Source organism: Anopheles arabiensis, chromosome 2 (genome assembly GCF_016920715.1).
Source record: "Anopheles arabiensis isolate DONGOLA chromosome 2, AaraD3, whole genome shotgun sequence".
NCBI lineage: Eukaryota > Metazoa > Arthropoda > Insecta > Diptera > Culicidae > Anopheles > Anopheles arabiensis.
Window position 1 is genome coordinate 2,957,163 of NC_053517.1, and position 22,230 is coordinate 2,979,392.

Here is a 22,230-nt window from a genome sequence, read left to right on the forward strand (position 1 = left end):
ACGTGCGCGGCTCTATTCATTTTAGGAAACCCGTCTAGCATGTCACTCATGCGAGCTATGCTAATAATGGTATGACTAATTCTGACCTTTGCATGTCATTGATGGCAGTAACGCGTTGACGAGCAGAAACGACCCACTCTGCCTATATACGAGTCAGTGACACACTGAACCATCATGAGTAGCCTAATGCGGCGAGAGTTTGAAAATTGAATTAGGCTTCAGAGGGATATTTAGTGAAAATACACTAATCGGAAGTACAGTGATAGTTTCCCTCTGGATGGATAAGGCCCCTCCAAAACATTCTTGAAAACCTACGTCCTCGCCACGTAAATTGATGGATACTCTACCTAATTTGACTAATCCGCATTTCCTCTGTCTCTTTCCTCGAGAAAAGACACCAACCATCGACCAACCGCCAATCAATAGGCTTCGCACTAAATTAGCTATGCTAATACGATTTTTGCATCAAATCGAAACAACGCCACCCGGCACAAACGGAACGGACCGATTTCAAATGAGCGAAATGAAGATCATCCGACAGAATGCTGTCGAAGCAGCAACCTACCTCGAAGTGGACACCGCCAAGTGCAGCCATTAATCTTGCTCCCGCTCTCAACACTTGCCAGCAGCGTCCTACGGCCATCGATATCGCAGCCACTGAGGAGAGGCCAGGCACGAAGAACCCAATATCTTTAACGTAATAGGTAAGCGACGAAAGAATCTTTCTCCATTCTAGCCTCCAAGGCGTGACATTTACATTTAGAGAGCAGCCGGTTTCTGTTAGCAGCCGCTGAAGAAGTTAGCCCTGCTAAACGGGCCCGAACCATGGGAGCGCTGCCGTACACCACAGCGTCTAAACATAGCCCGGGCGAGAAACGCATAAATTACTCAGCGTAAGGTATTTAAATCTAGAAGACGTTTGAGGAAAAACCAAATTCCGACTCCAAACGGCCTGCTGGACTTCAAACGCGTACGCGATATGGATCGGTTGAACGTGCAGAAACCCGGTGCGGTGTTGTATGGAAGTTGTACGTGAGATCATCCCCATCTGCTGCTGAACAGAACAATCTGGAAGACGGTTCTGCTTACAACGAATGGCAAAAAGTTGCAGGCTTTGGGAATTTTACGATGTCCACGAACTCCAGCGAGAAAAGCCGAGGACTTTATCCATTGAAAGACCCAACATTCCTCTGTGACCACATTGCTTGGTTTCCTTTTTTTGTTGAAGCATGAAGTTACAGAGATGAATCGAATGTTTTTTGAAATCCTGCTAGAACATTCTGTGACAGTTTTAGTGAAGTTGGCATGAGCTGTTGTGCCACTTAATGGACAAAAGCTCTAGAAAGCTTATGCAGTTAAATAGTGTTTTCCCTGACAGATACTTGGATTTAGTGCGATTCTTGTTAGCGGCATCGTTAAAAATGTTATAAGAAAACGTTCACAAAGCCTTGGATCCATTCATTTCCAAACTTCAACACAGACGTTATGATGTGTGAACGAGCCATAAAAAGAACACAATGATCTTTTCAAGCCCCGCTGTAACCTGTTTGACACAACAAAGTCTAAAGAAATATACCTCCACCATCGACACGAATGATGTGAGTTAGTAAAACAAACACATCCGAGACGCCGATCCATGGTTACGATCTGCGGACGAACCAGGTAATCATGATCTCATGAGTTGTGGTTATGTACTACAACCGGGCTCGTCAGCTCGAACATTCGACTCACTCGAGTGCACTTCTCGTATGATCATCGTACATACGGGGCTTCAAACGATGCTGGCGACTTTATCGCCTCGCACCGGAAATGTGAAAAAAAAACTCTCCTCCGCTTTTTGATGGCTTGCAGGCTTCACTTCTGACTTCATTAGCGCCACCCACAGTCGCCGACACTTCATTAGCCAGCGCGCGATTGAGCAAGGGGGAGATGTTGCTGGTTTCTAGATGCCGTTATCTAAAGCACTCCACCGAACTCGCCACCAACAGGTTCCTCCCCTTTCATCCCGCACCTGAAGTTCTATGTCGGTTTTAGAAATCGGTTTGAAGTGCAGCATATGTCCAGCAACAGGTGCAACTTTCACCAAAAAAAGAGAAGCATCAAAGCCCCGAAGCGGACGGGAAGAAGTCCCACAATGGAACGACCTCACAAACAAGCCACAAAACACAGCAACTCATCTGGATCCGATGCGAAGGGAAGAAAGAGAGAGAGAGAGAGGACACACAGAAAAGCAGGGCAGAAAATTCCCCGTTCGATCTGCCGACGCTAATCCCCGTCTTGCTCCATATGGCACGCTGGCGGGGGTAGTTCTCCACAGAACGTGGAGGAGCACAGCATTCGCGTACGTATCAGGTGCGCATCGCAAACCCTAACGCCGCGCACACGGTTTATTGTTCCCGGAGAGCTATTTCTGATTGCGCAAGATCGTTATGCTTTTTTACGTTCTGTCTTCCCCCTATTCATTCACCTGCTGGCAAGGCAAAGTGCCCGGAGCCTCGTTAAAAACTATCTTGCACACGTCTGCGCGAGGCTGGAAGAAGTGAGGTCGAATTAATTATCAAATTTGATAGCATCCGTACAATTTAACGGATGTTTTGAAGTCTTGGGAAGATCATGCATACTAACTGCTGGAAAAGTGAGGGAATGACCTGTAATCCATCTTATTTCCCCGTATCTGTGTGTGCACGACAGAATGCTTAAGCGAATGGATAATCTAATTGACTAACATGTTGCCAACCTAGCTATTTTCACCCTCTCAAGCCAATACCTCGCTTGAAACAATCGAGAATGTTTCTAGGACGTTCGAGGCATTTGTTCTGTTCGTGGTTGAGTCTACTGCAACGCGGTAACCTCCTGTTTGGAGCTGCGTTACATAGCAGCACCAATTGCCCAACGGCAACAAAAAGCCAATCCGATCGATTACGCTAACGTGAATGCTGAGGTTAGCCGGTATACAACGCACGAAGGAAAGCAATCGAAGAAAACGAACAATGAACTAGAAGCGAAAACTCAACGCTAAACGCCTTTTCCGGTTGACTGAGTTCTAGCAAACTTGCCAGCAGAGTTCCTAGCAACGCTCCATGCAAATGAAACAGGAAATTGACGAAGGTCTCGGGCTAGCATTTCTTTCTCTTCGGCTACTAGTTTTAAATGTCAAGAGTAAATGTAAAAAGGTCTTTAAGTCCGTCTCGCACTTGTTAAAAAAGGACAAGTACGTTTCGGTCCATTGAAGATTTATTTCTTCGTATGATTAATTACTCCTTTCGTCGGTCTTCAATCTTTACAACCGCTTGCTAGACGTATATACGCAATCTGAGAAAAGCTTTTGCATGTCTACGGACGCGTGAAAAATCGAGCGTAAGCCAAGGAACTCTCAGCGCCCAAGCAAGGAAGACCTACAAAAGGAAGCGCCATCCTTTTCCACGGATTATGGCGTCTACATTCCGACACGAAACGCACTTCACAACGATAGCAAAAGGGAGTCACGCACGCCAGGCACGCACACCACACGTGGGGCTCGACAAAAGGCTGACGTACCTCCACCACGTGCGCACCACTACGATGAAATAATGGAAGTTCACTAAAAGTTTCAGGTGTTTTGCTGTTATCGCAACTAATAAAATAAATATTCAAACCAATTATGTTGTGCCTGGTGGATCATGTAAATTGAAACATGATACTGAGTTATTAAAATACATGTTACGCACACACGCTCCTACCCAGTTCATACAGGAAGAAAGCTTCACATGCTTAACAAGCTCAAACAAACAAGCGAATCGTACCAACTCTTCGCTAGCTTAATTTATGCCTTTTCTGTTTTAACAAAATCAACACATGCTCCTACTACGGCTCACCCTCATCACTCCCGGATGCTGCCTTGTTGTATTATAAAACAATGCCCACCGCAGGGAGAGGAAGGAAAAATGCTTTCCTTCTCGATTAATAACAACACCAAATCATGCCACGCACACGGTGGTTTCGTAGTTTGTGGGCAAAATAAACGGAAGTTAATATTAAGCGTGATTATGTGTTAATTTGCCCCCACACACGCACACACACACAGGCGCATTTTTGCTGCGGAAGGTACACGTCGTTGCTTCCTGCAGTTCCTCGTCTGATCGAGGGAGCCACAAGCTAACGACCCTTCAATCATACCAAAACAATCGTTTTACGTCAAAAGCGCCCGGTAGATCAGAGGTTGATCCCCCCCTCATCGGTCAAAGTGTGTCTGCCAACATGCTTCACGACCAATATCGGACTGATTTATTGCTTCTTGCTGCTTAATATATTGTCGAAATAACTTACGTACGTAACTTGTTTTTTGCTGGTGGTGGATTTTTTCACCCATTGCAACTAGCATGCCCCACTAGTAGCCCCACAAAAACGCAGCCCACTTTCAAACCGCTGTGTCTCTGTGCTGTGCTTGAGCCCTAAAAAATGCCGAAACGAATCCACGCGCTTTCCCTAAAGCTTCATAACAATAATGAGCAAAGCCTGGGCAGGCACAGCAACGAACAAAACAACGCTTCTGTTGAGGAAACCGAATTCCGTTTAGCATACGTGCGCGCGAGAGAAGGAGAAGGAGAGAGAGAGGGAACTTAATCGTGTCGCCGTGCGCTGCTCAACGGGAGAGCGCTACGCGCTGACCGAGAGAATTCTTATCAGCTTAATCAGTCGCGTTCTGAACTCTGACCCGATCAGTAGCGTTCTGATCCCCATACCAACAGGTCGCGTTTTGACCTCAGACCCAAAAAGTTGCGTTCTGACCAATCTGTTCTAAAGTGAAATAAACTTGTGAATTAACAACATCTTACAAACATATACAGTGTTCGGACAATTAAAAGTGCATATCACATCTAACCCCAAATCCCCCACATAAAATTTTGGTCCTTCGATCCGAATGTGTCACATTTTGTGGTTCTTAGATCCGAATGTGACACTTCTTCTTACTCTTACCGCTGACCGCGAACCGCTTACCTCAGTGCGCTTATCGTTGAACGCGAACCGCTTACCGCTAACGGCACCACGCCGACCGCTTACCCAGAACGCATACTCTTACCGCTTACCTCTGACCTCGTACCGCTTACCGTTTACCACAGATCGCGAACCGCTAACGGCAGAACGCCTATTCATACCGCTTACTTTTGATCGCGTACCGCTTACCCCTGACCGCTTACCTCTTACCGCTTGAAAAATTATTGCATCAGAAGTGTTGCATCTTACCCATACCAGTGATCGTATCGAACTTATTCATACCGCTAACCCAGAACGTGACGGAAGTGTTTTATGAAACGTATTCATACCACTAACCCAGAAGTGTTGTGACAAACATAATCTAACCCCTGAACAAGAAAGTGTGTGTCTTTCTTAAACGTTAATCAAACCCTGACCGTGTGAAAGCGAACTAAAAGGTGTAAAAAAGTGAAGTTTCCAACGAACCCGTAAAAGTGACAAAAAAGTGAACGTTTAACAAACATTACAAGTGCTTATCTAACCAGGTACAATGTCGCTAATTCGTTCGCCGGCGGCTGTACCTGGACCGTCAAGGGAGCAGGAGGCTTTGCCTGGACCGTCAAGGGCGCCAGACGCGAACGGAGCAAACCAGAACGAGGACAGCGTTTCAGATGTGTTCCCTATCCTCGATGACATCGCAAGGGCTGAACGCCAATTGATCCACCTATTTCGGCAGTTAGATCGCATGGAGGCCAACTACAACCAGAGGAAAACGGACGTTGCGGCACTCAAGCTGATTGCGGTAAGATTAAACGAACTTTCTTCCGAAGCAGCAGCCGTGTTTTCTGTGTTATTTGAAGAAACTGATCAAACTAAGTACAAGTTGGCAGAAGAGCGCTATAGCAGTTTCGACGACAGGATTTTTGATCTGAAGGTAAACATACAACAAGGTATGTTGGCTCTTACTCCTAACATTCAAATAACAAAAAGTGATCCCGATCGAGAAAAGCCATGCGTTAAATCAAACCGTGTAAAACTTCCCGAACTAAAATTGCCCAGTTTTGATGGAACCATTCGAGATTGGCCACCTTTTCGTGACGCATTGTGTTCCATGATCGATTCATCTGACCAGTTGTCCGATAGCGACAAACTATCATATTTGCTGACCACCGTAACAAAAGAAGCCAAGCGAACAATAGAAAACATTCCGATCACATCCTCTAACTACGCCGTTGCCTGGAAACTTCTTACCGATCGATACGAAAACAAATATCTTCTTATCAAAGCATATTGCGATGCGCTGTTCGAGATTCCCGCCTCCAAAAAGGAGTGTGCCGAAACGCTCAACAGTATTGTTAACGAATTCGAACGAAATCTGCGCCTGTTGCAAAGCGAGGGAGAAAAAACGGAGCACTGGAGTACCCTTCTCGTTTTTCGTCTTACCTCTCTTCTTGATCCTACCACGCTGCGACAGTGGGAGTTAACGCGCAGCAACAAAACAATACCATTGTACAGCGAGCTGGTCGAATTTCTTCGAAATCATTGTCGTACGTTGCAATCCGTAAACAAGCTATCTGTCTCGCTCAAACCAATTGACACAAATCGATCAAAAGAACATGCCAGAGATTTCGGCCGAAAAGTGCAAACCGTTCACGCAGCAACACTCGACTTGAACAAGTGTGTGTTTTGTTCTCAAACTAAGCATTCGCCATTTCTTTGTCCCGTATTCAGACAAATGCCAGTTTCGAAACGAAAAGAATTGGTAAAAAACAAAGCCTTATGTTTCAACTGTTTGTCTTCAAATCATCGACTGAACCAATGCAGTTCGAGTTCTTGCCGGGTTTGTGGGTTGAAACATCATACAATGCTGCACGCGGAAAATGTTTCGCAGCCAGCCCCATCTCCTTCTGTTACTGTTCCACGAACACAAGAACCACACACGTCGGTTTCACATTCTGATCGCACACAATTAAACCCTGAACCGTCCACTTCTTATTCTCACGTATCGATGATAACGCAGCCAACCCAAATCATACCGAAACAAGCACAAATATTACTTCAAACAGCGATAGTTTCTGTCTCTAACTCAGTCGGTAAACCCTTACCTGTACGAATATTGCTCGATTCCGGTGCGCAATTGAATATTGTCACTGAACGATTGATACATCGTCTTCGCTTGCAAAAACATCGCGAAATGCATCGCATTGGCGGAATCGGCAAAACTAACCTGGTGTCGCAAAGTTACGCAAATTTAGACATTCAATCACGGCACAAAGATTTCAAGGCAATCGTAAAATGTCATATACTTCCGGAAATAACTCGTGAGCTTCCTAGCAGTCCCATAGACATTTCCTCATGGGAATTGCCATCAAATATCGAACTTGCTGACCCAACCTTTTACCAACCTGGACAAATAGATATGCTTATCGGTATCGATTTGTTTTATGACATCATACAAGAAGGCTTAATTAAACTTCCAAACAGCAAAACCGTATTGCAGAATACTTGCCTTGGCTGGGTGGTTGCTGGACACCCACCAATTGATCATACGCCTTACGCACAAACCTCGAATGCTTTTCATGCTTGTAGCATTGAAGAGCAAGTGGCAAGATTTTGGGAGCTCGAATCATGTCAAAGCAAAAAAGGTATGTCGGTAGAAGAAACGACATGCGAAGAACATTTTCTCAAAACATACAAACGCGATTCAAATGGCAGATTTGTTGTTCGCTTACCCATAAAACCGAACGTACTTACCCAGTTGGGAAACTCATACCATACCGCGATGAAGCGACTTGATCAACTGAACAACAAATTTCTTAAACAACCTGAATTGAAGGTAGCATACAGTGCTTTCTTAACAGAATATTTGAACCTTGGTCATATGGAACAAATATTTCAAACCGAAACCGAACCGTCCTATTTCTTACCTCATCATGGTGTACTTCGTCCAGACAGCTTAACAACAAAACTACGTGTAGTTTTTGACGCTTCTTGTCGTTCTGATACAGGTGTATCATTAAACGATTCGTTAATGGTAGGACCGGTAGTGCAGGACGATCTAATCAGAATCATTCTGAGATTCCGTATGTCGAAATATGCGTTGGTAGCCGACATAGAAAAAATGTATCGGCAAATATTAGTCCACGAATCAGACCGTCCGCTACAACGCATAGTTTGGAAATCAGATACAGATAAACCGGTACAAATATTTCAACTAAAAACAGTTACTTATGGTACTTCAGCTGCACCTTATCTAGCGACCCGATGCTTAACCCAACTTGCAAAAGAAAGTGAAAATACATACCCTGTTGCTTCAAAAGTGCTCAACAGAGACTTTTACATGGACGATCTGTTGACAGGAGTAAACGATCTGGAACATGGTAACTTACTCTGCAGTCAACTGATTTCGTTGCTCGATGCAGCTGGCTTTCGTCTACACAAATGGGCGTCTAACGCCACAGAACTTCTCGCAAATATTCCTAAACAGCTTCAAGATGAAAGATCCATCCTACAGCTTGACGAATCATCAAAACCCATAAAAACTCTCGGTTTAAAATGGGATACCGCGAGCGACAAATTCATCATCGATGCACCCAAATGGCCTGATCACAACCTTATCACGAAACGTACCGTACTATCAGATACATCACGCTTATTCGACCCATTGGGATTGGTCGGACCTCTAATCTTGCTGGCTAAACTCTTTTTGCAGGATCTGTGGAAGGAACAGATCAGTTGGGACGAACCATTATCTAATGTATTTGAGCAACGATGGTTGTTCATCCGTGACAATCTGGCGCAACTGCATGATCTTACTATTCCTCGATGGGTGATGTCTACATCCAAACCCGTATGCGTAGAGCTTCATGGCTTTTGTGACGCGTCCGAAAAGGCCTATGGAGCATGCGTTTATGTTCGTACAGTAGATCAGTCCGGAACCATATCATCTAACTTACTTGTTTCCAAATCACGTGTGGCACCCATAGGAAACTCAAAGAAAGAGCGAAAGTTAAGTTTGCCCAGATTGGAGTTGTGTGCTGCTCATTTGCTCGCTCAACTTTATCAAAAGGTACGTACATCCTTACAAGCCGATCTTACAACATATTTCTGGTCAGATTCCACCATTGTCTTACACTGGTTGTCGTCGCCATCATCACGCTGGAAGAACTTCATAGCAAACCGTGTATCTGACATTCAACACCTGACTTCTGATAACTGGCACCATGTTCCTGGCGTACAAAATCCCGCAGATTTTATATCTCGTGGAGCGAACCCTGATCAACTGGCATGCTGTCAATCGTGGTGGCATGGCCCTGACTGGTTGACTAAGTCACCAGAATTTTGGCCGATTCAGCAACATTTACCTGATCATCAAACTAGCAGTGAAGTGCTAGAAGAACGAACCGTACTACTTAACCAGACCATCGAAACGAATCCCATATTTTTGTTGTACTCATCTTACCCCAAACTGCAGCAACGTGTTGCATGGATACGTCGTTTCCTGTACAACATCAAACCAGCTAACAACGATAAACGTCTTTACCCGTACCTCACTCTACAAGAACTTCAAGAGGCAACCAAATGTCTTGTACGAATGGCTCAAAAAGAAGTTTTTGGTGCCGAATTTTAAGTCTGCAAAAATCTGGCCAAGTTGATTCTAATTCCCGTCTGAAATCGCTTACCCCATACCTGGACGATGATTTACTGCATGTTGGCGGGAGACTTCGTCATGCTGATGTGTCTCCGTCCCGGAAACATCCTCTGATTTTGCCAGCTGGGCATCCTCTTTCAATGTTGATTGCTAACCATTACCATTTTTGTTACCAACATGCCGGAGCAACATTACTAATTTCTCTTCTAAGGGAGAAATTCTGGCCGCTTCGAGCAAGGAACCTGACTCGCCGAGTAGTTCATTCCTGTGTGAGCTGTTTTCGAAATCGACCAACCCCGCTGGAACAGCTCATGGGAGACCTGCCGCGAGAACGTGTCACACCAACCTTACCCTTCTTACGGACTGGAGTGGACTTATGTGGTCCTATTTTCTACAAATATCCTAATCGAAAAGCTCCACCAGTCAAGGGCTATGTAGCTATCTTCGTTTGTCTGGTCGTAAAAGCAGTACATATAGAGATGGTTGCAGATCTCTCTACCAACGCCTTCCTGGCCGCCCTTCGACGCTTCGTGTCACGACGTGGTCGACCACAGCTGATCGAGTGTGACAACGCGAAAAACTTCATCGGAGCTTCTCGAGAAGTGGCACAATTGGCAAAACAATTTCAAACTCAGCAGTTTCAACAGACCGTTATCAAATCATGTGCCAACGAGAGTATCGAATTTAAATTCATACCGCCGCGTTCCCCCAATTTCGGCGGATTGTGGGAAGCCGCAGTAAAGTCATTTAAGACTCATCTCAAACCCACCATCGGAAACGCCATTCTTACTTACGAAGAATTTACTACCTTGCTAACCCAAATCGAAGCTTGTTTGAATTCTAGGCCGCTTACACCGATGTCTTCTGACCCGAACGATTATGAAGCTCTTACCCCGGCACATTTCCTAATACACCGCTCTATCGTGGGACTTGCGGAACCATCTTACGAGTCGAGACCTATCAACCGACTAGACCGTTACGAGCAGGTTCAAGAGTTTCTGCGCCGCTTGTGGAATCGATGGTCATCGGACTACCTATCGGGCCTTCATCCTAAGACCAAGTGGACTAAACAGCGAGATAACATCACCCTGGGCACTATGGTTTTGGTGAAGGAAGATAATCTTCCCCCGCGTAAATGGTGTTTAGGGCGAGTAACGGACATCGTGAAAGGAGCGGATGGAAACGTCCGAGTAGTTTTTGTTAGAACTAGGGATGGTGAATTCAAAAGGACTATCTCTAAGCTTTGCGTCCTCCCAATCAGACAGACAACTTCAGAGGAGTGTTGAATCTCTTGGTGATTCAACGGGGGGGAGGATGTTGAGGAAACCGAATTCCGTTTAGCATACGTGCGCGCGAGAGAAAGAGAAGGAGAGAGAGAGGGAACTTAATCGTGTCGCCGTGCGCTGCTCAACGGGAGAGCGCTACGCGCTGACCGAGAGAATTCTTATCAGCTTAATCAGTCGCGTTCTGAACTCTGACCCGATCAGTAGCGTTCTGATCCCCATACCAACAGGTCGCGTTTTGACCTCAGACCCAAAAAGTTGCGTTCTGACCAATCTGTTCTAAAGTGAAATAAACTTGTGAATTAACAACATCTTACAAACATATACAGTGTTCGGACAATTAAAAGTGCATATCACATCTAACCCCAAATCCCCCACAGCTTCCACAACAGCTCAACCGAAATGATAAATTTCCATGAAAGCACATCGATGAGGGCCCCGCCGGTGTAAATAAATCACCTGCCACAGCCCAACGGCGCGCAAGTGCATATTCCCATTTTCCGGTTTTGTTTTGGCTGCTCGCAAACGAGCTTTGGTTTTTGGTGCGTTTGGTTGGAGTTTGGTTGTTTCCCCCCGTCGCAATATATCTTAATTTGATGCACTCACACAACAAACCACTTCCGAACAGCTGCCGAACGATCGAAGGATGCAAAAGAAAACATCGAAGAGCACGACACTGACGAAAAAGCTTACACGGATCGGGTTGAATAACTTGCAGCTTGGGTGAGTGGCGCTGCAGATCCACGCAGATACCGATCGCGCACACCAACGATCACGGATGGCGTCCGTCCGTCATGGTGCCTCGCTATGGCGATCGTGGCTGCTGCTGCTGCTGCCTATTTGCGGTATTCTTGCGCGTTAGCTTTGGTCCATTTTTAGCTTCAAGAGGGGCCGCTTTGGTGGGGAGAGCAGACGGGCGGCTTCTTGCACATTTTATTCTATCGCTCTATCCATTCGGTCCTTCACTTCGTGGCTAGCATTTTGCCTGGCAACATTAAGCATGAATTCTAGCAATTATCGACCGCCGAGTGTGGAGAGAAAGCACACTAATTAAATTCTGATTTTCCAACCCCCATATCTGGTTGATTTTGCCGTGGGTGTGCTGCGGCCGGCTGATTCCCATTTCCCAGCTGCCCATCTGCTACGGTGGATATACCGCATGATTCATTGCAACGACGTGGCATCAATTCTGACACGCCACACCAAGACCAGAGAGAGAGAGAGTACGTCAAACTGGTGCGAAAAGCAAAATGGTTGTATCAGAGTATTAACGACGACTACACCGCTAAAGCTGCACTCACGTCACGTCATCATCACTCAAGCATCTACGGCCTCGTGACCATCACAGTCACAACCAAGCGACGTTTGCGATAATCATTCCAGTGTTGAAGTTCACGCTGGTTGGCCCTTTTTTCCTAACCGGACGATTTCTACCAACCCGCTCTTCTCTTGATTGCTCTTCCCATTGACAGTTTTATGCGCCGACGATCAGTGTCAAGGTCGGCACGTTCATCAAAGTGTAAAGGAAAAACCCACGATCACGAAGAAGAGATCATTGACCGCTGTAGAAATGATCGCGGTAAGGGATCGCGATGATTGTGATGTTTGTGTTTACGGTTCGCTGGACAGAGATAACGAAACAGAAAGAAAATTCAATCAATTCCCTCAAGAAAAAAACAAGGTCGCTACAAAGCTTGCTCAATGACAATTACTTTCCAATTCGATTTGTAAATCGATCAGTCTCCCGTTCCTGCTACCAACTGGACACAGAAGCATTGCGGTCTGTTTGTAATGTGAGCAATAACTAAATGGGTAAATATATATATAGGTCGATTAATTTGTTTACCCCTTCTGCCGTCAACGAACGCGAATGCGGTGTGCGCGTGAGTGGCGCTTTCAACTTCCCCTTCGCACCGTTTACACGATGACGTGTACGTGCCACTGCGAACGAGTAGATAAACACTACCAGACGGCGACGAAATCGGACATCTCGGAGCTCACACCACCACCCTCAAAAACAGCACAGGCGCCATCTCGAACGCGGGTGTTTGTGTCGCCCAGAAGCATCTAGAAGCGAACTCGCACTACCTCACTGACCAGACGGAACGTGCGCAAGCAAATGCGCTCCAACACGAACACACCCCACGGGAGCCGCAGGATTAAATCCACCCACTGTAGGCGTTCTGCGTTCTCTCCTTCTCTCTCTCCACCTGGTATCCCCGTCAATAATTGACGTCCCACAAACGCACACCACTACCACCAACCAGAATAGCCAGCAGTATGTTTGTTTACTTTCACAAACCGCGCACGCTTGTGTTCGAAACATTTAGGCGAGTGCGTTTCGTTCCAAAGCGAATGTCCAAAGGCCACCGAAGCACACACATTTAGCTTCGACTGCACTTTGCAGCACCATAAATGATCTCCGGTCGATAGATAAGATAAGGCCAATCTTAACGGGTGCGCAAAAATATGAGCCACCCTCAACTGAACCGATAAAGATGGCTGGGGCTGCTGTGCTTGCCGGACACCGTAGTGGAAGTTGTCAGTAATTTTGCACACTGTTTGTGCTGTGGTGATAAAGATTAGTTACTAATCAGAGACATGCAATCATATTTTAGGGACATTTTCAGGCCGAAAGACGATGTTTTTCTGAACGTTCTAGCGTTCACAATAATGATTGTTGGATGTCTTAATGACTTACAAAACTAGACTACACCAGAGGTAGCAGATATTAGTACGATTATTGCAGAGCTAATGAACAGAGGTCTCGTGGTACATCCGTAAAATGCTCAGTTCAGCAACATGGTCGTCCCAAGTTCAAGTCTCCTCAGGACTTAGTCGTCACATACAGGTGTCTCATAGTGGACCGAGATTTTGCACTATCGTTCATAATGCGCATTTTCAGTGCAGTGATAAGTCCAACCCTTTTTCCACTCACGGCTCTCCGCCCTCTCCACAGGTATGACTAACACAGCTGGGCTCCTCCAGTTAGCGTTGGTTCGTCGAACGCGCGCGCACCCAAGCCTCTCTCGACGGCCCAAAGGGGCTGTGACTCCTCTCTGACATTGAAATTAACACCTCATTTCACCCGGCTTTACAACGAACTCTGTTCGACACGCTAACAAAGACCTCTACCGGCGGTGGTGGCGATGTTTTTTTTTCCTCTTGCTTTTGAGGTTGTTGTGTGGAAAATTTACTTGCTTGACTTGGTATCCCCCGTTGGGGTGTGAATGGGTGTGAAAATTTTCACCTCAAATCGGCAGTGACCTCCACCGTCTACAACAACAAAAAACAAAAAAAGGGGTAAACTGCTACAACCGAGCAGCACAACCGACCAACCATTAGGCAGAGAGAGAGGGTATTATAGATTCGAGTATTTCCCGCTGCCGATAAAGGAAGGATTAGAAAACTGATGAGTCGATGATGGCACCGACTTTGGCGAGCAAGATAAGATAAATGAACGCTGCTTTGTAGACTTTGTCAGTTCCATCTGGACGAGTAGCAAAAGCCATGTTGTTAGTTTAACATTATTTTAATAAATACAGCACATTTCAAATACTTTAGATGTTTAGATAGCAAAATATGTTGCTGAATGCATTAAAACTAACAATCCGAATTCAGCTCATGTTGGCACCTTTCGTATTCAACATTGGCCACGAAGGAAAACCTCTTACTGGACTGGAATCGGCCATTCATTGCGACTCTTTGGACATCATCGTGAACAAAGCGATAATGCCACACCACACACACACACTGTGCCAAAAGTGCAAAGCAAATCGATCGAAATCGGCGGCAACAAACAGGAAAAAACGCCGGTCGGTCCCTCATATCGTCCCGTATTGGGGAGGAGGTGAGAATGGTGGAGAGGGGCGATACTCTCTCTATCTGCCGCATTATTTGGCTGGCTCCGTTCCAAATCCGTTCCGCGACCCTTTGCGGATCATCGAACCATGGCGCACACACGCTAGGCGCTAGACCGACCGACACACACACACACACGCCGAACACAATACCGTACCGCATCGTATATATGGATGCATATTTGGCACACATTAGAGTGCACGAAGCAAGAGGGGAAAACCGATGACCCGTTTTCCCCCGGGCCACCACCACCACCACCATCGTCACACACAGCAACAGCAGGGAGGAAGAAGAAGGCTTTTCTTTTAAAACCGGGCACCAACTGACCCCCTTTGTGTGTATGCATTCGTGTGAAAGAGCGACACAGAGCGAGAGAGAGCGAGAGAGGCAATGCATTCGGAACATGAACATGATCACCATAACTCTCCAACCCCACCACACCTGCCCGGCCCGGCCTTGGTGCAGACTGCAGTGAACCAAACCATCGAGCCGAGCAGGAGTTGGGGAGTTTATGGTGCATGAACAAAACAATAACAAAAAAATATCAAATCTTGCCGCACACCACTGAAATTATCTTCGATGACCGGTTATTACAATCAATATACCTCTATTTACACAAACGACGTGTGTCGTGTGTTTTTTTCCCTTCCTTCCACATCGACCACAATCGAAGCACAATTTAAGCACGAATTAACTCTCTTTCCATCCCGATCTGGATCACAATTAGGTCCACCGGCGATGGCGAAGGGAAATGAGCACTTGGGAGAGCCGACCGTACAGCACCGCAGACACAGTTATGTCACCCTGTTTCGAATAAATCAAGGTGATTTTATACCACCACCTCGCCCCTTCCATCATTAGTAGCTAGTTGCCCCCCAAACGCCGGTCGAATTAAGTCATCGCGTTACGGTACTTCTGCTCGAATCCAACGGCGCAGGCCACACTAACCCGGCGTTTGCTCGTTAGAAAGCCCACCTTAACGCTCCTTCCGGTTAGGTTAGCCTCTGCTTCTTCGGCGCAGTGTACTGGTGGCTGCCCGTGCCTCGTCTAGCGTACGGTTGGTGTGTCCCGTTTCCGAGTGCTGTAAATTAATTAGCTTTCAAAGAGAATTTCTTTCCCCCCCCCCTCCGGAGCCAATCTGTTCGCTTCCCTAGGGCCGGAGCGCCAAGGGGCAGAATGAGGCTCCGCCAGATTCATTCGTTTGCCCGGTAGACGCGAAAGAAAATTATCCAAAAAGCTCCATTCGCAGCGTCGGTTGTCGTCGATTTAAGACCATCGTTTAAGAGAACAGAAAAAATCAGCACTGACTCTTAGAGCAAAGAACGTTCTCTTCAGCATCCCCAGCAACAGTGATGGTCGACGTTTCATTCAATTGCTTTTCACATATAACTCTTCTCTCAACCCTCACATTGTCTTCACCTCGATTGCCACCACAATGGTATGTGTATGTGTGTGAAAGATCGTTTATTTTATGGCTTGACCACGCCGGGGTACTATATTTCTCCAACCCATCCGTTGCGAGCAGAACCGGGCGCTTCGACCCGGAAAAATCTTCCCATTTCCTTCTCCACACCCCCAGCATTCGTAGGTTGATTTCCTCCACAGCTGGAGCATGAAAATCTCTGCCAACCTCTTGCTTGCCAAGAGCAACACGCTTGCTGCCAAAAAGGGAAGCTCGAAAGAATCGAGAAAGCGGTGGATTTCCCGGGGATTTGATGGCTTCGAATGACAATCGTTCCGCCGAATCTCTCTGGCCATTTTGTCGCTCGATAAATCCAATTGAGCTCCAATTGGAAACGCCATTTCCAACAGTCCGACACTTAGAGAACAAGAGAGGCACAAAGAAGCGATTGGCCAGAAACGTGGCAAGGGAAGATTCGACTCGAAATGCCCGTGTGTGTGCAAATGAGCAGAGCAGACTGATTTCATTGAAGATGCTTGAATTATTCATGCTTTGAGCAGTTGGGCAATTAAATTTCAATTGCACTCCCCCTGCACTAATCGCTTGTAAATCCGTTTTAAAGGTAAGCAGTTCCATGTTCCTTTTTATGATAAATACTATCGATTGAAACATTCACAAAATCGCCACGAAAGCTCATCGAAAATGAAATCAGAAAGCAAATTCAACCAGCCCAAAATGTGACGGTGACATTTAAATGTCCCATGCATGCGAGCAAACTATTTCTGTGCCTTTTCCATGACATGATTTCATTATTGCCATGCCAAAAGCGGGCTTGTCCTTCGGTGTGGCACAAAAGCGCCACACACACACATCAAAACGGCACACTCCACAGCAAACAGCATACCACGTTGTGCACACGTACACATGTGGGTACAGTGCGGTGCTCGCGCTCAGCCCCATCGCTCGTCCGTTTTCCTTGACCGAAGGTCGTCTGCGGAGCCCACGGTTGCTGCAGCGGACGCGAATGCAACTCAGGCGGAGAGGATGCACCGGAGAGGAGGAAGGAACTGCCAGCAAAATGTTAAAATATGTAACAACCGAGGCGCGCTTTGTCGGAGCACCATCGAGCACGAGAGGCGTGCGCTTCTTCTATTCGGGCGGCTGGCTGTGGTTCTCCAGCCATGTGTCGGCCACAAATCGCACAACGCACCAACACGAATGAATGGAACGCCATTAGCGGATTAGCAAAAAACACACACACACACATCGGTGCCGGGGTGTAGCAGCATCGAGTTGGGTTGCTTTTCGCCTGCGCCACAGCATAGAAACGGCAGCAACAGCAGCAGCGCATAACTCCGACACGCTCCGATGGATACCGGAAGGCGAGCGGCTTACTTCCCCCCCGTACGGACAGGCAGGGCGCAACATCAAGTTGCGCCGGTTCGGAAGTAAGCCCTACAATGCACCCTCTTCTGCCTGCTGCATTGTTTGCAGTGGCAGGCAGGCGAACGCCCCTCCTCTTTCCGAAACCAAAGGAAGTTTCTGAAACCGATCTTGTTGTCTCTCTCTCTTCACACCTTCTGTTCAACCGTTCCTTTTCTTCTCATCGCACCTTGCTGATACACACAAGAATCCTTGAAGTTGCGCCATTATGGTACATTTTCTTTCTATCTATTTCTATTCCGAGACCAAAACAATTGCTTCTCTCATTTAAAATTTAAGTACAAATTTATGCTCGTGGCCATCCCGCAGGGAAAACGAAACGTAGCAGCTCATTGCAATCAATTTATGATGCCCACGATGCTCGAGAATGACCTTTACAGCGCACTTTTCGGTCACACTTGCAAATATCCTTCAGCAGGAAGCACACTCTCAGTGCCTTGTAGTATGCAAACGAACTGTCCGCCGCAAACATTGTCGGCAAGTGAAGCAAGTGTGTACATTTGTGTTGGTCAAACACAACGTCTCAAACGACATGCCGAAAACTAAAAAAAAAAAAACCCACACCCGTGCATATCAATATGCTAAACAACAAACGACCATTCGGCTGCACCTTTAGTGCTTCATGTAACACACATCCACGGCGGTAGTAACAGCAAATTTCGCCTCCACTTACTTGCAGTATCGTGTTCGTGTGCGCAGTTTTTTTTCTGTGTGCTCCTGCCTGCTGCTACCGTTTTACTTTCTCAAGTTAAATTGTTTTATTCATAGCTTCCCGTCCTGCTTTGGAAGGTTTCCTCCACCCAGACGACAGACGGCAGCACCCGCGCCGAGACTTCCTTTCTCGATTGTCTGCAGTGGCGGCGAGGTGGTTCTTCCTCGCTCTGTCCGTGTTACAAAACACCGGCGGTTCGTGCTCCGGGGGCAAGTATAAATTGATTTTTTCTATCCAAAAAAGTTCAGCTGCTTAATTTTTAATTTTCCTTTAAAACAATTTCCAAGATTCATACACACAAGATGCACATTTTAAACAGTTTATCGAGTACTTTCCCTTGCTCCAGGGTGTCAATCAATCCTGCGGATTGAATGTCGTTTAATGTAATTACATTTCAGCCATGTCCACCGTGAATAATGGATATCAACACCTTCAACGCGTTTACACATGCTCAAATTACGCCACGGTGAGCCCTCGGCACAAGATAAGATATTGAGTGCGATCGATCCCGCACAATCGATCTACCTGTCCTTATTCCTTTACCCAACCCGGTGTAAATGGCTGCCGACAGGTACATACCAAACACACATTCCGCCCTTCTCATACCTTTTTTATTTGGTGGCTCTACGTTTAGGACGAAAGAACAAATTTATGACACCACAAAAATAAACCCCCGAGCCGAAGGAACATGAAAAATCGACTCCGAAGGGACAGACCTGACGTCATGTATGGTCCTCGGGTTCGAAGGTCCCCTAGTACCCGCCGCTTGTTGTTTATCGGTGGCGACAGTGACGACGGAAAACAATCTTTACGTTGCCTCGTAGTTTATAAATCGCCTCCGGTATCGATTGAATGTCCTGCAAGCGTGAGTTCAATAAAATGCTTTCCCTATCTTCCGCTCGTAAACGTCTCTAAAACCCCTAAAGCTCCTATTCCCAAAGGACATATCGATGGTTAAGCCTCACCACCACTCCTCCCTCCCATCGCTGGGCACGGTTGCCAAGATGGCCAGTGTTTGGTTGTGGAACGCTTTAGAAGCACGTGAACGACCCTAACAAGAATGCAACTTCCGGCCGAGGCCAAGCGGCAAAGCGTTTTGAACATTCCTCCATATTTGAGCTCCATATTCCTTCAGCGAGCCCCGTTCAACCCCCCCTCCCCAAAAGAACGCCATCGGTTAATCGTTTGAAATGTTTTGCCTTATTTTTCTGTAGCTTCTACCTATTTTTAGCTCCCGAAAGATTACATAATAATTGTGTGTATGTGTGTGCGGTGGAAGCACACATTCGCGCAACAGACACATTATTGTCTGCACATTTCGACCGCTTCCGGTGTGCAAAATCCCATTACCGGCTTGGCTTGGCCCGTCCAGCCCGGTGCGGGGGCCATCGAACTCGAAACTCGAGCCCACCAACCAACACCACCACCTGCTGCGAAGTTGCATCGCTCGGTTTCGGAATCAAGCTCATTGATCCATTTCTGTTCGCACCTTCGCAGAAAGAGAATGCGCATTCTCTTGTGACGATATTATGTGCATAAAAGGGGAGCACAACGAAACTAAAAAAAGGATACGCACTTTTCATGTGTGCAACGACAGAGACCCGTTCGTCCGTTCACCACCACCACCAGCTGGTTTTACACGATGTTCGTTAGCGTCCGTGTGCGTTGGCTTCGTCCTTTCTACATCCACACCGAGCTCTTCGATTGGTTGCGTCAGATGTCGCCATACGAACGAACGGCAAATGCACAACTAACACCACTAACGACCATCTAGTGTGTCCAGATGGTGGTGACGGTCGCTTGCTTCGCTTCCACTGCCGACCAGGCCGAGGTGGACAAACAAATTCGGTGCTCAAATTGTGTCTCAAGGTTAACCAGAGCCCGGGTTTGTCGCGTTTGGCTATGTCGGTGCTGCCGAAAGGATCGATAAATATCCTATACCGTGGACGGCCGGTGACAGCGAATGGGTGAAAGAAATACGGCGTTTAATGGGGGTCCAACTTTTCGATCGAAGGTGTTTATCGATTTGGCAAGAAAGCACGCCGAGCGCAGAAGAAGCAGGACCTCACACACACACACCTAATAACCGGTCCGTTGGAAAACCGGAGCAGACGATAGATAACACGATTTGTTCCAGGCTGTTCTGAAAGGCTCGCGGCCCGGAAACACGTGATGCGGCCGGCTTTTCGGCCATTCCTACCTGGTGACTGCGTTTTGTTGTCAAGAATTTGGTTAATTTCTTCCGTAGAGTCCGCCATGTTGATGCAGGAGTGGGGAGGAGAGCTGTGGGGATGTAGCTGAATCGTTTGTCTTGATTCGGTCTCGACTCGACAGATGCCTGCTCGAACACAAAGCAATTTGCCACTGGGGAGATGACGGGTGGCCGCACGACGAGCTGAAGGTCGGGTTCTTTTTCTCTCTCTCTTTCTCGCTTCTTCTCCGTAGCCCGGAGCTGTCTTGATACGATTTCTTTCGTTGCTGCTGCTGCTGGCTGATCTGCGGTTCTTTTGCCGTATGCACGCTCCCTGTATATTAGAAGCGGTCTGGGAAGCGCTCGGATGGATGCTGGAACTTTCTTCTCTAATTCGGTTCAACGGAATACGAGAGTTGCACTTTCCTGCACTGCCAACACGGCAAACGCGCACGCACACACATACACAAATTACAAACACACACTCATACACACACACGGGCACGCACGTACGCACACCGACTTGGCCACAAACACTTTTTGCTTGCTTCAAGGGGGGAAAAGAGTAAGAGAGAAAGATAGAGTGTGAGAAACAGTAAGAGAGAGAGAGAGAGAGCGATGTAGCAAGAGAGTGCAGAATCGAACGATTCACACTTGGGTCGATTACTTTCGTGTATAAAATACTTTCGCGGCTAAAGAATTTAACCCTTATGGGGCCTTTTTCTGCCTTTTTTTCTTTTTCTTTTTTCCCTACAAAAACTCAGACAGGGGAGGGGGATACACGGCACGCACACACTCTATCCCGGGATCGATCGGCTCAGCTGCTGTGTGCGAGTATTTCTTTGCCTCCCGTCGAACGCACTCACTCCGCTCGGGCTACACACCACCACTGTACTACACACACCTGCCCGGAAAGAGCGACGGCCACGGAATATACGCAATCCGCACCACACACTCTGCTAGGCTCGCGCGCGCGGGTGGACGCGACACACACACAAGCACACACGCACACACACAGACGCACACTATCAAAACCACACCTGACGACGACGAGAGCGAGCAGGCGAAGCAGGTCGTTTCGCTTTTCTCGGAACAAGCGCAATGGGATGCGTATATATCTGACAGCGATAATTACAGCAATGACGACAACAGGAAAGGCTGCGACTGCTGCTACTGCTGCTGCTGCTAAGGTGCCCGTCGTCAAACCGTCTAAGGGAGGAGTTTCTTGTTGCAATTCTTCGGCCAAATTCGCTTCGCGTTTGCACACAGAGCCGTGACCTTTCCGAGCGGTTTGCGGGTCGCAAAATGTGTGCAATAATCACCCCAACCTTACACACATACACACACACAGGCACTTTGCAAATTGAAGGTTTTTTGTAAAGATAAAAAGGCGGGGGAGAAAACTAACAACTTTCTTTTGCAGAGACTACACACGTGCACGAATGGCTGGTGTGACTTTTGCGTTGAGGAAGATTCTTTTCTTTTTCACGTACTCTGGCTTCTGGTCTGAACTTTTTTCTCTCTCTCTTCTTTCTTCTCGCACAAGTCCGGACACGCACAGCAGCCACACGACCGCACAGCCACACGTTGTTTTTGGTAGTGAACGGCCTCGCTTATCCGTGCCCATTCCGACAGACACCGCCGGATATTCGAAGGGCAACGGATTGCCCATTTGACGCTTACAGTGCGTTTATAGTGCGACGTTCAATGCTGGTTGGTAAGAGCGTACGCTCA

The 22,230-nt window shown here is 47.0% G+C and overlaps 1 protein-coding gene across 6 annotated transcripts in view; it reads right to left on the reverse strand.

Annotated features, from left to right (window-relative positions):
* Positions 1-22,111, reverse strand: part of LOC120898748 (box A-binding factor) — a 104,955-nt gene extending 82,844 nt beyond the window's left edge. The window contains exons 1-2 of one of the 6 annotated variants that reach the window (XM_040305019.1): positions 21,990-22,111; positions 20,506-21,043 (exon numbers count right to left, since the gene is read on the reverse strand). In XM_040305019.1, coding sequence (XP_040160953.1) covers positions 20,506-20,563 — 58 coding nt within the window. In that variant the 5' untranslated portion in view covers positions 20,564-21,043; positions 21,990-22,111. Of the gene's footprint in view, positions 1-20,505; positions 21,044-21,288; positions 21,494-21,904 lie in introns of those variants that run through there. The other 5 variants (XM_040305021.1, XM_040305020.1, XM_040305018.1 and 2 more) reach the window with 5 other exon arrangements.
* Between the last annotated feature and the right edge of the window lie 119 nt (positions 22,112-22,230).